The sequence below is a fragment of the Acyrthosiphon pisum genome, chromosome A1 (genome assembly GCF_005508785.2).
Source record: "Acyrthosiphon pisum isolate AL4f chromosome A1, pea_aphid_22Mar2018_4r6ur, whole genome shotgun sequence".
Lineage (NCBI taxonomy): Eukaryota > Metazoa > Arthropoda > Insecta > Hemiptera > Aphididae > Acyrthosiphon > Acyrthosiphon pisum.
Window position 1 is genome coordinate 96,781,453 of NC_042494.1, and position 16,609 is coordinate 96,798,061.

General features: G+C 29.9%; 1 protein-coding gene across 3 annotated transcripts in view; it reads left to right on the plus strand.

The window, feature by feature from the left end:
• Positions 1 to 16,609, plus strand: part of LOC100160321 — a 74,314-nt gene that overhangs the window by 14,396 nt on the left and 43,309 nt on the right. Inside the window, exons 1-4 of one of the 3 annotated variants that reach the window (XM_016802504.2) lie at positions 6,056 to 6,355; positions 9,736 to 9,963; positions 14,886 to 14,989; positions 15,581 to 15,994. In XM_016802504.2, the coding sequence (XP_016657993.1) occupies positions 9,749 to 9,963; positions 14,886 to 14,989; positions 15,581 to 15,994 (733 nt within the window). In that variant the 5' untranslated portion in view covers positions 6,056 to 6,355; positions 9,736 to 9,748. Of the gene's footprint in view, positions 1 to 6,055; positions 6,356 to 9,735; positions 9,964 to 14,885; positions 14,990 to 15,580; positions 15,995 to 16,609 lie in introns of those variants that run through there. The other 2 variants (XM_029487838.1, XM_029487839.1) reach the window with 2 other exon arrangements.

The window sequence follows — 16,609 nt, forward strand, 5'->3', positions numbered from 1 at the left end:
GGTATGTAGACATCGTGATAGATCATCGTGACTTCAAGAGTTGTAAATAATGGATAATTTTTTATATATCGCATCAATTATCAACTATGAGTATAATATGATATTAGTAGGTATGTACGAACTGCATAATTAACTGTGTTATTTGAGTTCTTGTTTTGAAAATTTAAAGTCAAATAAATATGAAAACAGTAACCAGTAAATGCGGTAGAGAAATATTTATGAAAATGTCGGATGGGTTTTAAATAAATTTAATTTCGCATATTAGTTGTATATATCTAACTAATGTTTCTTTATGAAAATGTATCCCCCTTTTATTTAAATAAAAGAAATAGTTGGTAAAACCATTTTTTAATTTTAATTTATTTTATTACCTATAGTTCCTATCGTTTACCCTCTATTTTTTCTAAACTATAAATAATTAAATCACAATTTATTAATTTAGTACTTGGCTATGTGTTCAACAATTATTGACAAGTAAAAAATAGCTAGTGTCTGTAAAGGGAAAGCGATTGATGACATTATTGTGATTGACTAAGGACAATTCAAAAGTCCCATCAAATAGCAATATAAATTTGACTTGTCATGTATATATATCACCAATACAAGATACCTAGAAGATATTTCTGATTGTTTTATAAAACTAAAGAATACTTTATATCTAACTGTCTGAGGGGAAAAAACTATTTTAATAATATGCTAGTTGTAATAATTATAATTATAATTGAATTATACTTCAGGGAACTACTATAAGTATCTACCAAAATGTGGCCTCGTAGGAAGCATTAAAAAGCTTAAACAGAACTGTGGTTTACTATTGTATACAAATAGTTGTGGACACTGGGCAATGAGCACAAAGAAAAGATTCATAAATCATTATCATTTATATATTTATATTCTTATTTCTTATACATTTTAAACGAAGGCGTCCAAATACTTTTTTACGTTAATTTTCGTAAATAAAAAAGTCATGTTACGGTAAAAAAAACGAAAACATTTAAAAACAAATATCAAGATAAAAAACAATTTTTACAAGATATTGATTTATAAAATTATTAGGTAGACCTATCTACTAATTATTAAAAAAAAGATAATCCAATTTAACACTATATTCGTATATGTCTTGTTGTTCTTATTATTTTTTAAGTTTTAGGCAGTTGTATTAGTTTATAATTATTATATTGATAATAGTGTTAACAATTGTGCAGTAGTAGCAACAATTTAGGTTTTTAATATCGTCCATATTATGACCGTATAAAGTATATTCTGCAATCTTTATGACTTGATTATTATTGATATCATCAACACAAATCTTCTTGGAAGTTGGCCTTACGATCTTACGTTTAATGTGTTATTTATTAATAATATCTGGCAGATAGCTGTAATTGGCAGTTATTCCAACTTGATTAACTTTAAACCTATCGATATAAAATAAGTTTAAGTCACAGGTAAAATGTTAATTTGGGTGGAAACGATGAAAATGGTTTTATTTTTGTGAAAATAATCCCCCGCGCATTACACTTTATAGTTTATATTTACTATGCTAATACATATACTAATACAGTAAAACTATAATATAATATTATATTACCACGCAGAGCGGTGTTGATTAAAATTGTATTTACTGTACTCAACGGCAGGGTATGATATAATGTATAGCAGCGTGCTTCCCGGACAACCATTGCGGTTCAACATTGTTGTATTTGGCCATAATGAAGTTGAAACCAGTTGTTCTCATATTATATTCAATCGCTGTTCTTGACAAATGGCATTGAACAATAATCCTGCAGCGTTTAGTAGAATTAAATTTTTCTTCGCTGTGACAGTATAATATAATCTAAAACGGTAAATTTATACCGCCCCTAGTCCCTAAATGCCATAGTTCATCGTGGTTCGTGACTGAAATGATGACCCTATGTCAAACACGATAAAGTACCTAACTATAACCCAAAAAAATCTAAAATGTCTATCTTGTTAATACTATTTATATTTTGTAAATTATTATAGTTAATTATTATATTTTATACCTAAAGTGAATGACTAAAATAAATTATAACTGTTATATCGAAACCAAAAATATTCGATATTAATAATAGGTATAAGATCTAAATGTTTGCACAATTTATGAAAACGTTAAATGTTAAAAAGTTGATTGTAGGTACACGATTTTTTACATTTAAATTCTCGAGAATATTGAACCATAATAATCTGAGAAATTATCACCAACTAGATACTTATTTATTATACCAACTGGCAACTTAGAAGTTTATAAATTTATTGTATTAGTAGTTGCTAGTTACCCTTTATTCTGTAACAACTGCCAACCGTTATTTTCAACTTGGTCGCTTATGGGAGTTTATTACAATAATATAACTAGGTACAAATTCGCTGTTTTCTTTCATTATAAACATAAGCTTGTCGTAAAGCAACAGAATTAGACAACTTATTGTTTCCTAAATCTCTAAAATGTGTGGTTAAAGCAGTAGGTATACGTACAACTTATAAGGATTTAAATCATAATATATATCAATATATATGTGAATGTACATATTGTAGATTATAGTTGATCAAAATAGTAGGTATACATTATGTTTTTTATACGTTAAGAGTTTAATAATTACATTTATATGAATGATATTTGTTTTAAATCTCTAGATTTTTAAATTTTTTATTATGTTAAACAGCATGGAAATACCTATTATAGATTCCATTACATTACTAAAACGAAAATATTTGCTATTAATTATTATTATTTTGTTTCTAAAAGCTTAAATTAAGTACATATACCTATATACCTATACCTACTCGGAACTCTCAATGAAGTAAAAATATATGTATTAAACTACCTAACCATGTATTATTAGATATTTTGTTAGGTATTTATAATTTACTGAAATATACCTATATAGTATATCTATCAATATCTTTTCCAGTCTATCAAATTTTTTTAATTTAAAATACTAAAAGTACCTATACTCCGGCCCACGAGAGTCCATTATGTCAGAATGCGTCCGTCACTGCGCATGGGCACGTAGCCGAATAGAGGGAATGGCATCATGGTGGGAGAAAACAGACGTCACGTATTAATATATGAATGCGCGGTTTACGTATGGACTCTCGTGGGCCGGAGTATCCGAGTATACATAATATTATATTTATGCATTTACGCAATCAATTTTACGTTTAGTTAATTAGGTACATGCTTAAATAATAATATACAAAATTCAGTTAATTCGGTGTTAGATTTTAACAAACTTAACTCCTTTCTTATATAGGTACTTCATTTTATAATTTGTTTGTACTATTGCTAAGAAAAATTCAATAATCGTAATATAACAATATGGTACATTGCTAGGTACACTAAAAATAAAAAAGTTGATTCATGATCTTTGTTCATTTTATTTGAAATGTCACTACTCGTTTGTTACTTATATTTCTACAGTCGTATTACATAATAGTAATACATAATATTATTATAACATAGAGTAAGCAATTTCAATAAATTATCAACGACATATTGTAATACATGTTTATATAGTTACTTAGTAGTTGTTTGTATTGTTCCTTTTTTAATTTCATAATCTGTATCGATTAAGGTAAAGCTATATTCCTATATCTATTAATTATTATGAATCCATTATTTCCTGTAGGTACATTCATTATACAACATACATCATATGAAAATTCAACCGCAATCTGTATAAGTATATTATTAATCTTGAATCGTATAACTTTACAAAAAAGGTTATTGTTTTTTTTATATATATATATATTTAAGTATATATTATTTTAAAATAAATAATCAACTATTAATATGTGTATTAAATATAAGTAATACTCAACCCAAATTATTTTATTTTATTTCAAAAAGGAGTAAAAACATGTTTATTTATTGTTCTCTAAATCGACCAATATTGTGCCGGGTTCAACAAAAATACGCATATTCTACAAAATATATATACTTAAATACTCTATATGTAAATACCAACGATAAAAAAAAATACTTAAAACTTACAATACAGCATATATTATTATAATTAAATATTTAATTTAAATTTCGGTCAAGTTCGCATTATCCTTCGACGCTTATTTTAATACTTATATATAAGAGCTAACAAATTAAGTACCTATTATATTTTATTATATAAGAATAAATACCAGATTATAGAAAAAAAATTAATTTATTGTTAAATATATAATTAAAAATATCAAGACATGCAATAAACTAGACTTAAAATAAATACAAAATTTCAATCGTTCAAGTATTTCAGAAGTAATTAACTTACCTGTATATTTTACCGTTTTTGTTGTTGTGTGAATTCTAAATTTGCTTCTGGATTTACACTTGACCGGGTTAAAATGACCCCTTGTTATTGCGTAAATTGCACTTGGACTTGAGCATTGAAAAACAGGTTTTTTTTGCTATTTACACACGCACCAGCGTGTTTTAGAAATAGCAATAATAATAATAATAATAATAATAATTATATATTGTGCTATATCTTCTAAGTACCTACATAATATTGTGCTATCTTCTGAATACCGTTTTCTTGTCGTTCATAACACTCCTGATACTGTGTTCTGTTATGAATTATCTGACTTTTAATAAAGGTTTTTTGAGTAACCGTGTTTGACTTATAAAATACGAATAGTTAGGTACTTTAATTTTGTTTTTTAAAACCGTTAAAATGCAAATTTGCGAATATACCAGAGTAACGGTTAAACCTTATACTAAATAAGTAATAATAGTTTTTATTTATTTTTATTCTATGGTTTAAAATATCACATCTCATTAAAAGTTTTTTAACAAATATCTGAGAAAAAGTAAAATAATTTATTACTTTTCAGACACCATAGGTTTAAAATTATGGTTGAATAATATATTATTGTTATTAAATGTATAGCTTGTTTTCAAAAAGTATAATATATTATGTGTTTAAAGTTTTCTATACTTTTACTAGTTATACCTCGTGAATATCACACATTGTGTTGCCATTGTGGTATAGAGATAAGTTGGATATGTAATATAATATGTATTAAATGTATAATCCCGGGATTCAGATAATGCATAATTTTTTCATAGTTATTAAAATAAACCCGTAGGTACTTAATAAAGAAATTAATTTTAAGGTTTCACCTCGTCAAAATATTATTTTACTCACTAAAATTAGCGTTTGCGCCTCCGCCTCCGACCCCAAAAAATGCCATAAAATCTTAACCTCGATCTTAACTTATAAAAATAATGTACCTATGGTTCTCATTTAAAAAATTAAACAACCCGGGTTGTATTGTAATTGTTTATTATTTTAGAAAGTTTTTTTTTTGGCTTTAATTGAATTTAATTCGTTTTGAAACTTACTATGTGTATGGGTTATTGACGCTGACTTCGCGTGTAATGCAAAATCAATTCAGGTTTATTACTGTTAGTCATATCCGCAATACCTATATAAGTCATTCAAGGTTTACTAACAATTATTATTGTGAAGACGTCATAACATACGTCGTATAATTATCTACATAATATACCTATAGGTTATAATAATAAATTAATATTACTACTATAGGCACAATCAGATCATCTGCAGAGATCTATTCTTCGGCGTATGAATATCGGCGATGCACTTGTCGTGTTTGAATATTGGTAGCGACGACATCGGATACCTACCTACCTGTACTTCTTTTGGTTCTTATCTCATCGTTAGCATAACGGAAACGCCTCTGTCGTGCCGTCGCACATAATGTGTGATAATATTTTACAATATGAATAATAGTGTGATTTGAGCATTAAAGTTTTATAATAATAATATTATTATCGGGCATTATCAACACTCAGCAGACTGTTGTAGTATCTACATTGCGGATGTGTGTGTGTGTGTGTGTGTGTGTGTGTGCGTACGTGAGTTGAAAGACTCGCCGTGTCTCATAATATATAATATAATATATATATATGGCGTGCGATCGCGCGTGCGCGTACGTGTGTGTGTTATTGGTCGTTGCCCTGTTGACTTCTCAGTTCTTCTCTTCGTCTTCCTCTGCAGTTCCTCGCCGTCGTCGTCGTCGTCGTCGACACAGTCTTCGTCTTCGACTGCATTATAATAATATAACATTATACGCAAGTATTATAGAATACGTGAGCGCACGCGCGCCCGTGTGTGTGTGTTTGCCGGTACGGCTCGTACCGGTTCCTCTATCGCCGCCACCGCCATCCATTGTTTATTTCGCTCGTGTACGCAGTTGTACGCACACTCACACACGCGCATATTCACGATGAGACCGGTCGAATACTCGAGTACACCAACCACCGGTTATGATGATGATAGCAATAATAATAATAATAATTAATAACAGATGTACACCGGTACGTAGTACTCACTACCTAGCTATTATAATAATATGATCATTATTGTTATTAATTACTGTACCACTATTAAGTATTTAATATAGGTACTGTTGATATGTTTGTTTCGTTTGCGGACACCGATTACTACACGGCACATGGGTATAAGGCATGGTAACCTCGGGTATAGGTTGGTCGTCTCTTTCAAAAATTATATGTTCTTGCCGCTGTAGAGACTTAAATTATTTTTATCGATTATGATTTTACGTTTGCAACGATAATAAACCAGGTTGGTTAGGTACTCAGTTATCATTTTTATTTTCGTTGTAACTACTAACTATATCGTATGAATTATGATCTTACGATATTGGTATATACATAACATAATTTTTAACACGCAGCATTCCTCGAATTATGATTCTGTAAGAATAAGTAAAATATTATTTTCCAACATCGTTAACATAATAAGATTTGTGTTAAATCTAAAGTATATTTTTTTAGTTACTAAATTAAGTCTTATACACGTTGTGTTAATTTCGGTCTCCAATAGGTAATTATATTATACATTTATACATCTCTGCTGTGCAATATATTTTTCTTCGGTAATTTCAATATTTCACTTGACATTCGTTTTTTAGTTCTAATTATTAATTTCCATTCACTTTTATTCACACCTACATTTCAAATGACCTCATTTGATAAAAGCGACGAGGAAAGAACTTGTACTTTTACGTGCTCTCTGTGCCAAAAAGTGTTTTCACAGACTTTATGACTTAAATAATATATCTTTAACAATTCGGGTAGTATACTATTGACTAAAAATATGTTTTTACTAATTGCGGTATTGTTAAATAATATGTATTGTGTTGGATTCATGACGTAAATAAAATGTATTGTACATTTGTGGTTTCCGTATTAACTATTAAGTATATCGAATAAGCTAGCGCACGCATTTTAATGAAATCGAAAAGAAAATGTTTATCCAAATAATCTCACAAAATATCGTATGGTAATTTATTATTATTTAGTATTATATTTTTGATTGTGATATAATATATACCTTTGTAATGACCATTTCTTGAATTTAACTATGGTATGTTTTGGTCCATTTAAATTGAATCATATTTCAGTTATTAATTCTTAGTTATTTATGTAGCCTAAATAGAAATTAATTATAATACCTAATTCATTCGCAGTGACTTCTCTTCATTATGTGTATGTTATTAAATGAGGTGCTTTAATATGTTTTGTTTGAGTCTAAAATTACAAGTGCTATTTATCAACGATAAACAAACACTTTGTAATTATTTTAAATATCTACATACAATATAGATTATATATGTTGCATGTGAAACATGATATTAAGGCAATTATGCAAATATAAGTTAAGTACTCACTTTCGCAACACACTTCAGTAACAAATATCACTCAAATACTCGTATAACATGGTCGTGTTTAGATAATGTCTATAATGAACCCATATTTTGTATTATATACTAGTATAATAATAACAAATATTATACTATCTTTTTTATCTACTGCAATGATAAAATCATAATTTATGTTTTTTCAATATCTTGCTTAATTAATTAGAACACGACAACACGTGTATAATGTTAGCATCAATAAGTAAAAATTCTGTAGACAATTACACCAAAAAATTGTATGCTACTTGGAGGGAGTAATCTATATGATGATACCTTGTGTATTCATTGTGCAATTTTACATTTGGACTAGATTTTTTTCGAAAATATATTATTTTTATATAATAGCAAAAAAAACGAGTTCGTAACTATAATTTGTTATCGTAATTATGATTGATGGTATAAAGAAAATATTATAGGATAGTCATGATGAGTCATGACAGATGGAAATTATTAAACATAAAAAAAATCCAAACATTGTAGACCATTATTTTATAAAAAGAAAGCCAATTTTATAACACATATACAGCCAAGTTGCTTAATATTAATTTAAAATTTCAATCAAAACATCATTTATTATTTACTATTGAAATGTATATATCAAATTAAGCTTCCGACACCATATGGTTTGGATATTTTGGTTCATAATAATAATAGTAATAATACATAATACTTATTATATTTATATTTTTACCATGAGGCCAAGGCCTGTATGTCATAGTTTGTATACTTTAGTTAATATAGCTGCTGTGCCCAAATAAGTATGATTAATTTCACAACTGTGAAGTGAAGTCCCTGAATTCCAAGATAAAATTATATATTATAGTATATTTCGTTGTCTCTGTCAACAATAACAATATAATAAATACTTGGTAATACACGCTTCGAAAATATTTCATAAAAAAATTCAAATAAAATTTGAATACTGTAGTTGGTGTGCTCTATAGTTTATACCCAAATCCGATTCGCAGATTTCACAATAAAATATTCTTGGTAATACTGTTCCGAGATGCGTTTTGTTTGTATTATAAACGGTTTATAATACAGCGTATAATAAAAAGTAATAGTAAAAGTATCTTGTGAAAAATATCACGGGTTCGCGTTGTATCACTGATTCACGCCTATTAAAAAGACGACACACATACGTCATGAAATTGGATTACAGAACCGGTAGGCAAATGTACACAGCATATTTTTATTCCATGGATGATATATCTGATGGTACGTGGGCAGAAGTAATTTGTGCATATTTTGTTTTGCATGTATCAACCTATATCAGATAATATATAATATTATATTTAGTATTTAATATACATCGCATTTTAATTGGGAGTGTCGTTCAACGTTTTACATGCTATAACTCTTTGCGTTAACGTTCTTAAGTGGTTTTTCATATTATTGTATTTGAAGATTATACAAATTGTACAAATTGCATAAGCATTGGCGGAAAACTAGGAACGGACCGCGCGGACGTGACAATAACGAGAAAAACAGATGTTGTTTTTACGAAGAACTCGGGAGGAAAATAAATAATGAATTTCAATTACGAATGGTTGTTAAGGTTATAAGAAATAAATTGTCCTCTTAGAGAAGAACAACTAGTTGAATATAAAATAATGGAACTGTGTTTTCGTCGTGTATTCAGTTTATTTGTACTTAAGCAACGAGAAATAACAGCGCGTTATGAATTAACATTATTGTTTGCATTATTCATTTGTACGTTTAATTTAATTCTCATCAAGCTATGTATAGGTATACTTACCTAATGTAGCCAGGTTTAATTTCATATAGTTTCTACAATATTTAACTGCAGAAAATGTATGTGCACGGTGTGAAATACAATTAATCTTTAAGCGGAGGCCCGTTATTATTTTTTTAAATGACTATTCTAAATCAAAATCTTCTTGGTTAAAAATAGGTACCTGCTTTCATGATGTTTGAATGTTTTTTCACTATTAAATATATTTTTTTTTCCAGGCAATACGATACTATGGCTAGCGGTGAATTAGAAGTATTACGATGCGAGTCCAGTCTATGGTCTGGACACTGTTGTGCTCGATGCCGGGCCGAACTTGGCCGGATAATCAATAGAGGGGCCAATTGTCGTGCTTGCCGTGAACGAATATGTATGTCTTGCAGGGAATATTCAACTGCCACACATGCCCCTGAATGGCTGTGCATTCGGTGTCACAAAGAAAAAATCGAGTACGCATCATAAATTATTATTTATTTTCCAATAGGTTCCTATCGATAAAATAACTTTAACCTATCATATTATTATAATTGAACAATCCATCTTGGTGGCTATCTTATGTTGAACTAACGTGTTACATGACAATTATTAATGTAACGTGGTAACTAAATAAATAGATACTCGAGAAATCAAATAAGTTACTAAACTATGCAGTTGCGTACCATGATTTTGAAATTTGGGGGGAAGGGGTGTTAAGTATAAATTAAACCAAGTTTTTTACAGTTTTCATATATAAATAATACATTTATTCCAACCCCCTCCCCCATGTAATGCCACTAAAACTATGTATGTAGCATACCTAATAAGCTGCCAATATACCGATTTAAACGCCTTTAGGAAATCACACAATATCTTAAGTATTTTCGAATCCTCAATTCTCTATCTAACTATATCAGAATAACTTAAATGCTATAATGTGGATTCTCACATAACTGATTTACTACATTAATATTATTCAACCATTTCAAAGAAAGTGCGTAGATAATTGATTTTTCTACTTTAAATCACACAGGTTCTTTTTTAATATAGGATACATATTTCGTTGTCGTCATAAAAAAATAGTGGTCAAATGATAATTTTAAAATTCAACATTTCTAGAACTTAATTTTTATTTTAAATATTTTTTTTTATCGTCACTTGGTCAACGTGAAAAGTGTAAGGATTAAAAAAAAATTGAGTTGAACAATTTAAAATTATTTTAAAAATTATATTACATAGGTACCTACTATTACTTATGATGACGGAGATTTGTATTATCCAGTTTTGTTCTAAGTTTAAAACCTTAATTGAACCTCGACAAGGATATCTTCAGAGTCCATTTTTAATCAAAATAAGTACCTACATAGTTTTAAGTACAAATCAGTTTCCGCCAATTATATTAACTATTTTATTCCTGTAATATATGGCAACCCTATACAAACAAAAAAAATATTCGTTTTTCGTAAGCCAACAAATCCTGTATGGGCCCCCCTTTAAAATCCTAAAATTAAAATTTTAAAGCCACGAGTGCAATAAACTTGGCTATGAATCTCATACACACTTACAAACATTTTCTTTTATTAATATAGATAAAAACCTTCTTATGTTTAAAAAAAAATATTAAAATAATAACCATTTAAGCCCATTGTATACTGTATAATGTACATTATACAATAATTGTTTAAGTCTGAATAGCGCACTCGATACCCTCGGTGTGCTTAAATATTCATATTTTCAGAAAATGCCTGTAAACAATCAAACAGATCTTAAATATAAGACAAACAAAGACATAATAAGCTTAACAATAAAAAAAGTTAAAATTTAACCCACATAAATAATTGTATAAAAATAATGCCCACACAAACCATACCCCGGATAAAGCCTACAGTAATAATGTATAATGTATAAACAATAAATAATTCAAAGAACTTTGTCCATCTTTATAAATCACAGACAAGCCGAAATTTACCACGAATAAAACTCATTTGAGTGTTAGTACAAGTATATAGGTAGTTTGAAAAATATAAAATAAATAATGCATTCAAATTGTTTATAGTGTATTTAACAAAAATAGTTTTTATAAAGTAACCAGAGAAATCAAATACAATATTCTAGTAATACAATACTAAGTTAACCGTAGAAATATTTCAATTAACAATACAAATATTTACATTTTTTTAAAATTAAATTTTTGTTTACTTGGTTATTTTATTTTTAAAATTTAATTTCATATTATATTATCTGAAACGGTATAATATTCATGTAAAATGAATAACTTGAACTAAAATATAAAATATAAACATATAAACAATTAGTATGCAGAAATTTTTTTGGTAGGTATATCAAATACTATAATAAGTAGGTATAACATATATTTCTTAGGGTATAATATCAGAAATATATTTATGCAATCAATATTAGGAGAACGTCATATCCGAATGTGTTTTCTAAAGCATAACGGATAATTTTACATTCAATAGGAATACATTTTACTCTGTATTTTTTGTATTAATTGCGTGAGCGTCCACACCTGAGTAGCACAGTATGGTGTGAACTAGTTTTTGCCAAAAACATCGCATATAATATTATACTATCAATAAGATATTATAATACTACATGTATCATATTTTATTAAATTAATATTTATAAGTCATCATATAACGTTGACCGCTGTGAATAGGTCCGTGGTTTAATTATTTATAGTCTAAATATTTTGAAAATTGTATTGAGTCTAAAATATAAGTATACGTTAAATGTTGAATTACGTGTAAGTAAAATCGTTATTTTCCGTTTAGATATTATATTTCTTAAAAAAATAATAATAATAAAAGCTGTGCAAATATATTTTTGATGTTTTTAGAATACTCTAAGACTAATTATTGAAGAACCTTGTACATTTAGATTTTAGATTTCTGAAATTTCGTTCTGTGCACAAAGACGTAATGTGTCATCACCTTTTGGGGCAGTGAAAATACTTCGATTTTATCTTTTTGGAAGTTTCTGTTAGCAAATTCGATCTAGTTGGTACTTACTTACTTTGGAAGGTCAAAAGTAAAAGATTCCTAGTACATTTAAAGTCAAAATGGAAATATTTAAAACCAGTTTTTGGTTACATCGATTTTGTGGCTTGACTTTAAAACGAATAACATAAGATACTTGAAGTTTTCACAAAATGTTTATATTAGCATTTCCTATAAGTCGTGATAATTTTCAAAATATTTCGACACTTTTTAACAGTTTACAGTTCCCATATGCCAAACAAACATTAACGAAATTTAAATTATATAATTTATGTATATTAGTTATAATTATTGATTAATCGTTATTCGATTACATAAATTATTTTCCTAGCGTAGCATAATTCGTATTACAGTCGCAACTAAACAGTAAACATTAATAAATAAATAGTGTTTTAATAACCGATTTTGCGCCATTTCGAGATAAACCGTATAAATTGCGACCACAAAAAACATAATAACTCAATTTGTTTCCGCACAGCAAAGAAATTTTAAATTATAAAGTTTTTTTTTTACTTTACAATGGCATTGGGAAAAAAATCCAAGCTTATAGTATATTCTGAGACAAGGGCTGGAAGTTACATTTCATTCGTGAGTGACGTATATGCAGCACAAGCCCCGCAGGCTAACACTGCTTTCACCCAAGACTGAAATTACCTTCCCGCACGAGCCACACTTACAATAATATGTTACGCCTCTACCGCCTCCGTGATGGACCTATATCGATGTTACGGTAGTCCTAAGTCATAATTATCTGTTTCTAGTTTCGCCAAACTGTTTCATAGAACAGAACTGGAGTAACGCTCCTACCCTCTAATATTTGATATATTAGACAATATTATGTATCATCGATAATTTCACATTTACCTTTTAATCTGATTTAGACATTTAACTGTGCAGAAAAAAGTATTTACTGTACGCTGGACGGAGTAAGTTCGTTTTCCAACGCTTTGACCGCCATCGAAAATCAAACTTTCTGTGACAAAAACATTATTCCCTACACTATACCTATTCTTGTCGAGACAGCTTTTAATCCCTATTTTTAAAGTAATATTATTTTTGATATTTCTGAAAATATTTAAAAATATTGTTTATTCTTAATGTATAAATATTAATATTCACCTTTTCATTCCGTGGGTTTTGATTTTTTTTTAAAACATTGGTTGTTGGTACAGATTACACACATAAAACTGGGTGTTGTAAACACATTTACTTTCGTTCACCTTGGCATATGCCAGTATTGTATACCTATTATTATAAATCTGAAAGCAATGATAAATCATTTAATTTAGTCCAGAACGTGGCTCGATTTACAAAGTATGATTTTTAAAGTGTATGAATTTTATATGAGGAACCTTGTACACTGCAATATTAAATTATCAACCTGTAAAGACTAATAACATCGAAAAAATGATAAAAAATATATGTATAAGTTATTTCATTATTTTCGTGACAATAATAAATGTCTCTTTTTGAAAGTTTCTACTAACCACATAATAATATTATGTGTCTAATTTCTGATATATGGAAACCTTAACCAATACAAACTCGTTTCACCCAAAAATGTACTAAGCTATGAATTTGATAATACGGTGGTATAGATTAGAAAATCGTTAGTTTCTACACGAGTCTAGTAGGTTAAAAATTACATACATTATAGTTTCCTTCACGTCGAGAAAGATGAGGTATTATGTTACATAGTTCCTACTCGCTGAAAAATTGAGACACCTATTTTAGTTTCTACACATCGGTTTTCTTAAATACATTAATACCAATATCTGAATTTTTACCGTATAAATTATAATAAACCGTTCTTGCTGCTGTCGGTGTTTCGGTGCTAAGCCAAACTTTTTTCATAGAACAGCACGGCACTTAACCATTATCAGCCAGTATATTTTGATATATTAGACAAAATGTATCGGTACATGGCATGTTATTCCTGAAGCGTTAAACAGTGAAACAGCATAGTGTCATGATGCTGACTATATGCTGACCGGAAGTTGACGTTAGACTAATTTACTGTCCGCTGCATGGAATAAGGTCATTTTAGAACCTTTCAATCGGAATCGAAAATTAAACTTTTGGTACAGGCGTGACAAAAAAATTGTTTTCTCCCGCTTACCGAAGATTATCACAACTATCTTAACACTTTTAAGCTCCAGGAACAAAATCTTATTGTACGGTGAAACGAGACCGTCGCGGGTTTTCGTATTATGATAATCTATATGAGCGTTAATGTTTAATATCTTGAATTTATAATATGATTTGTTTTTTTTTTTCATAACATACATACTTGACGATGTTACATAAATTATGTAGATACTATAAGAAAATATATAGATCGATGTGTGCTAAAAATATATATTACGTCATTTTAGATCGTTGGAGCCGGCGAAAGAATGGATCGTTGATTTTTTGTCGCCAGAAACCATGAAATTTCCGAAAAACGAAACTAAACTGGGCAGGTCCCTGACGTTCAAAGGTACGTTGACCACGCCGATATATCGCGTAATATCTTCAGCACCATTATTATTGTTCACACAACGTGTGGTGGCGTGGCATAATATTATATTATAATATTTTGTCTTGTCGTACGACTACGATAATATTATAATTTATAATATATTAATATTTCATTTGTTACGAAAGTCGAGCGCATAATATTATACATACAACTTGGAAACAATTGTATAAATTCGTCGCCGTCCTCCTCCTCCTCCTCCGACGTCCACTCCTCACCGTATTCTTTTTCTTCACTCTTTTCGCGTCTAACTCCTAAATATATTTGTATATATAATATATATTATAATATTACATCGCTCATACATAATATTACTATTACACACACACACACACACACACACCAGTGAACGAGTCTGCCCACCAAAGTCCGTTGATCCTAATGGATCGCACGCCGTCTCCTCCTACAGGCGACGGTCCCGCCAGCGCGCGCGTGCCTACGTGTGTGTTGTGCAGCCGTATACTTTTTCGTTATACGTTTGTTTTTGTTCGTTTAGTCTCCTCGTTCTCTCCTATCGTGTGCGTAACGCGTTATGTGTGTTTTTGCCGACAGACTCGTCTCCGTGGTCGGCCGTCAGAGGGTCGCCCGAACTGCGAGCTTACAGCAGCATGCCGCGGGGTAGCGTACCATGGCCGCAGCGGAACGGTGCAGGCGGTGGTGGTGGCGGAGCGGCCACGCGCGTAGGACGGCCCGCGCCGGCCGCCGTCGGACAGACGGGGCCGGCCGTGGACGTCAACACCGTCCACCTGGTGGACACCTGTGGCCACGTCATCGACATGCAGACGGTCGTCGAGACGACGCCAGGCACGGCCACCGCCGACGTATCATCGCTGATGCAGACGTCGGGCGACGTCCACCATCCCGGCGGCGACAACGAATCCGAGGACGATCGCCAGAAGCAAGTGGCCACCGCCCTGACCGGATGTCTGTCCAGAGTACAAGAAGATCTCAAACACATACCGCCCGGTAAACTATTCTTGCCGTCCGTTTTGTTTTTACGGTTAGCTGCGATCCATTATAATATTTGCTGCGCCGTGTTAAAATGCTTGCTCATCAAAATGTAAATTTAGTAATTTTTGTTGATATGAAATCGAGAACTTGAGCGCTAAAATTAACAAAATACCCGGTATAGGTATTATTATAAAAAACCTCCAGTTAATATTTTTACTTGTATAATTCTTCAATTTTTAATTCATTATTTTTTTAACATATTTGCCTACGTTAAGCCCCTTAAAAGCACAATTATTGTTCCATATCCATACGATACAATGTATGTACTATTATGTACCATGCCATAGTACATAATAAAAATACCAGACTTTTTGATCATGATCAACGGTATCATACAAAACATATTTGTGAAAAAAAGACTTAAAACATTAAATCATTATGCATTCCTCTTATTAGAAAAACGTTCTTCATAATTAATATATTTCAACATAAATTACATCTTACATTAAGGCGTTACTAATAGGCAACTTAATACAACATATATGTAAAACATCAAAAAAAAAATCATTTCTGTACATTTTATTTTGTTACAATAATTTACTATCATATTATATTCAGAGAAATGAATGC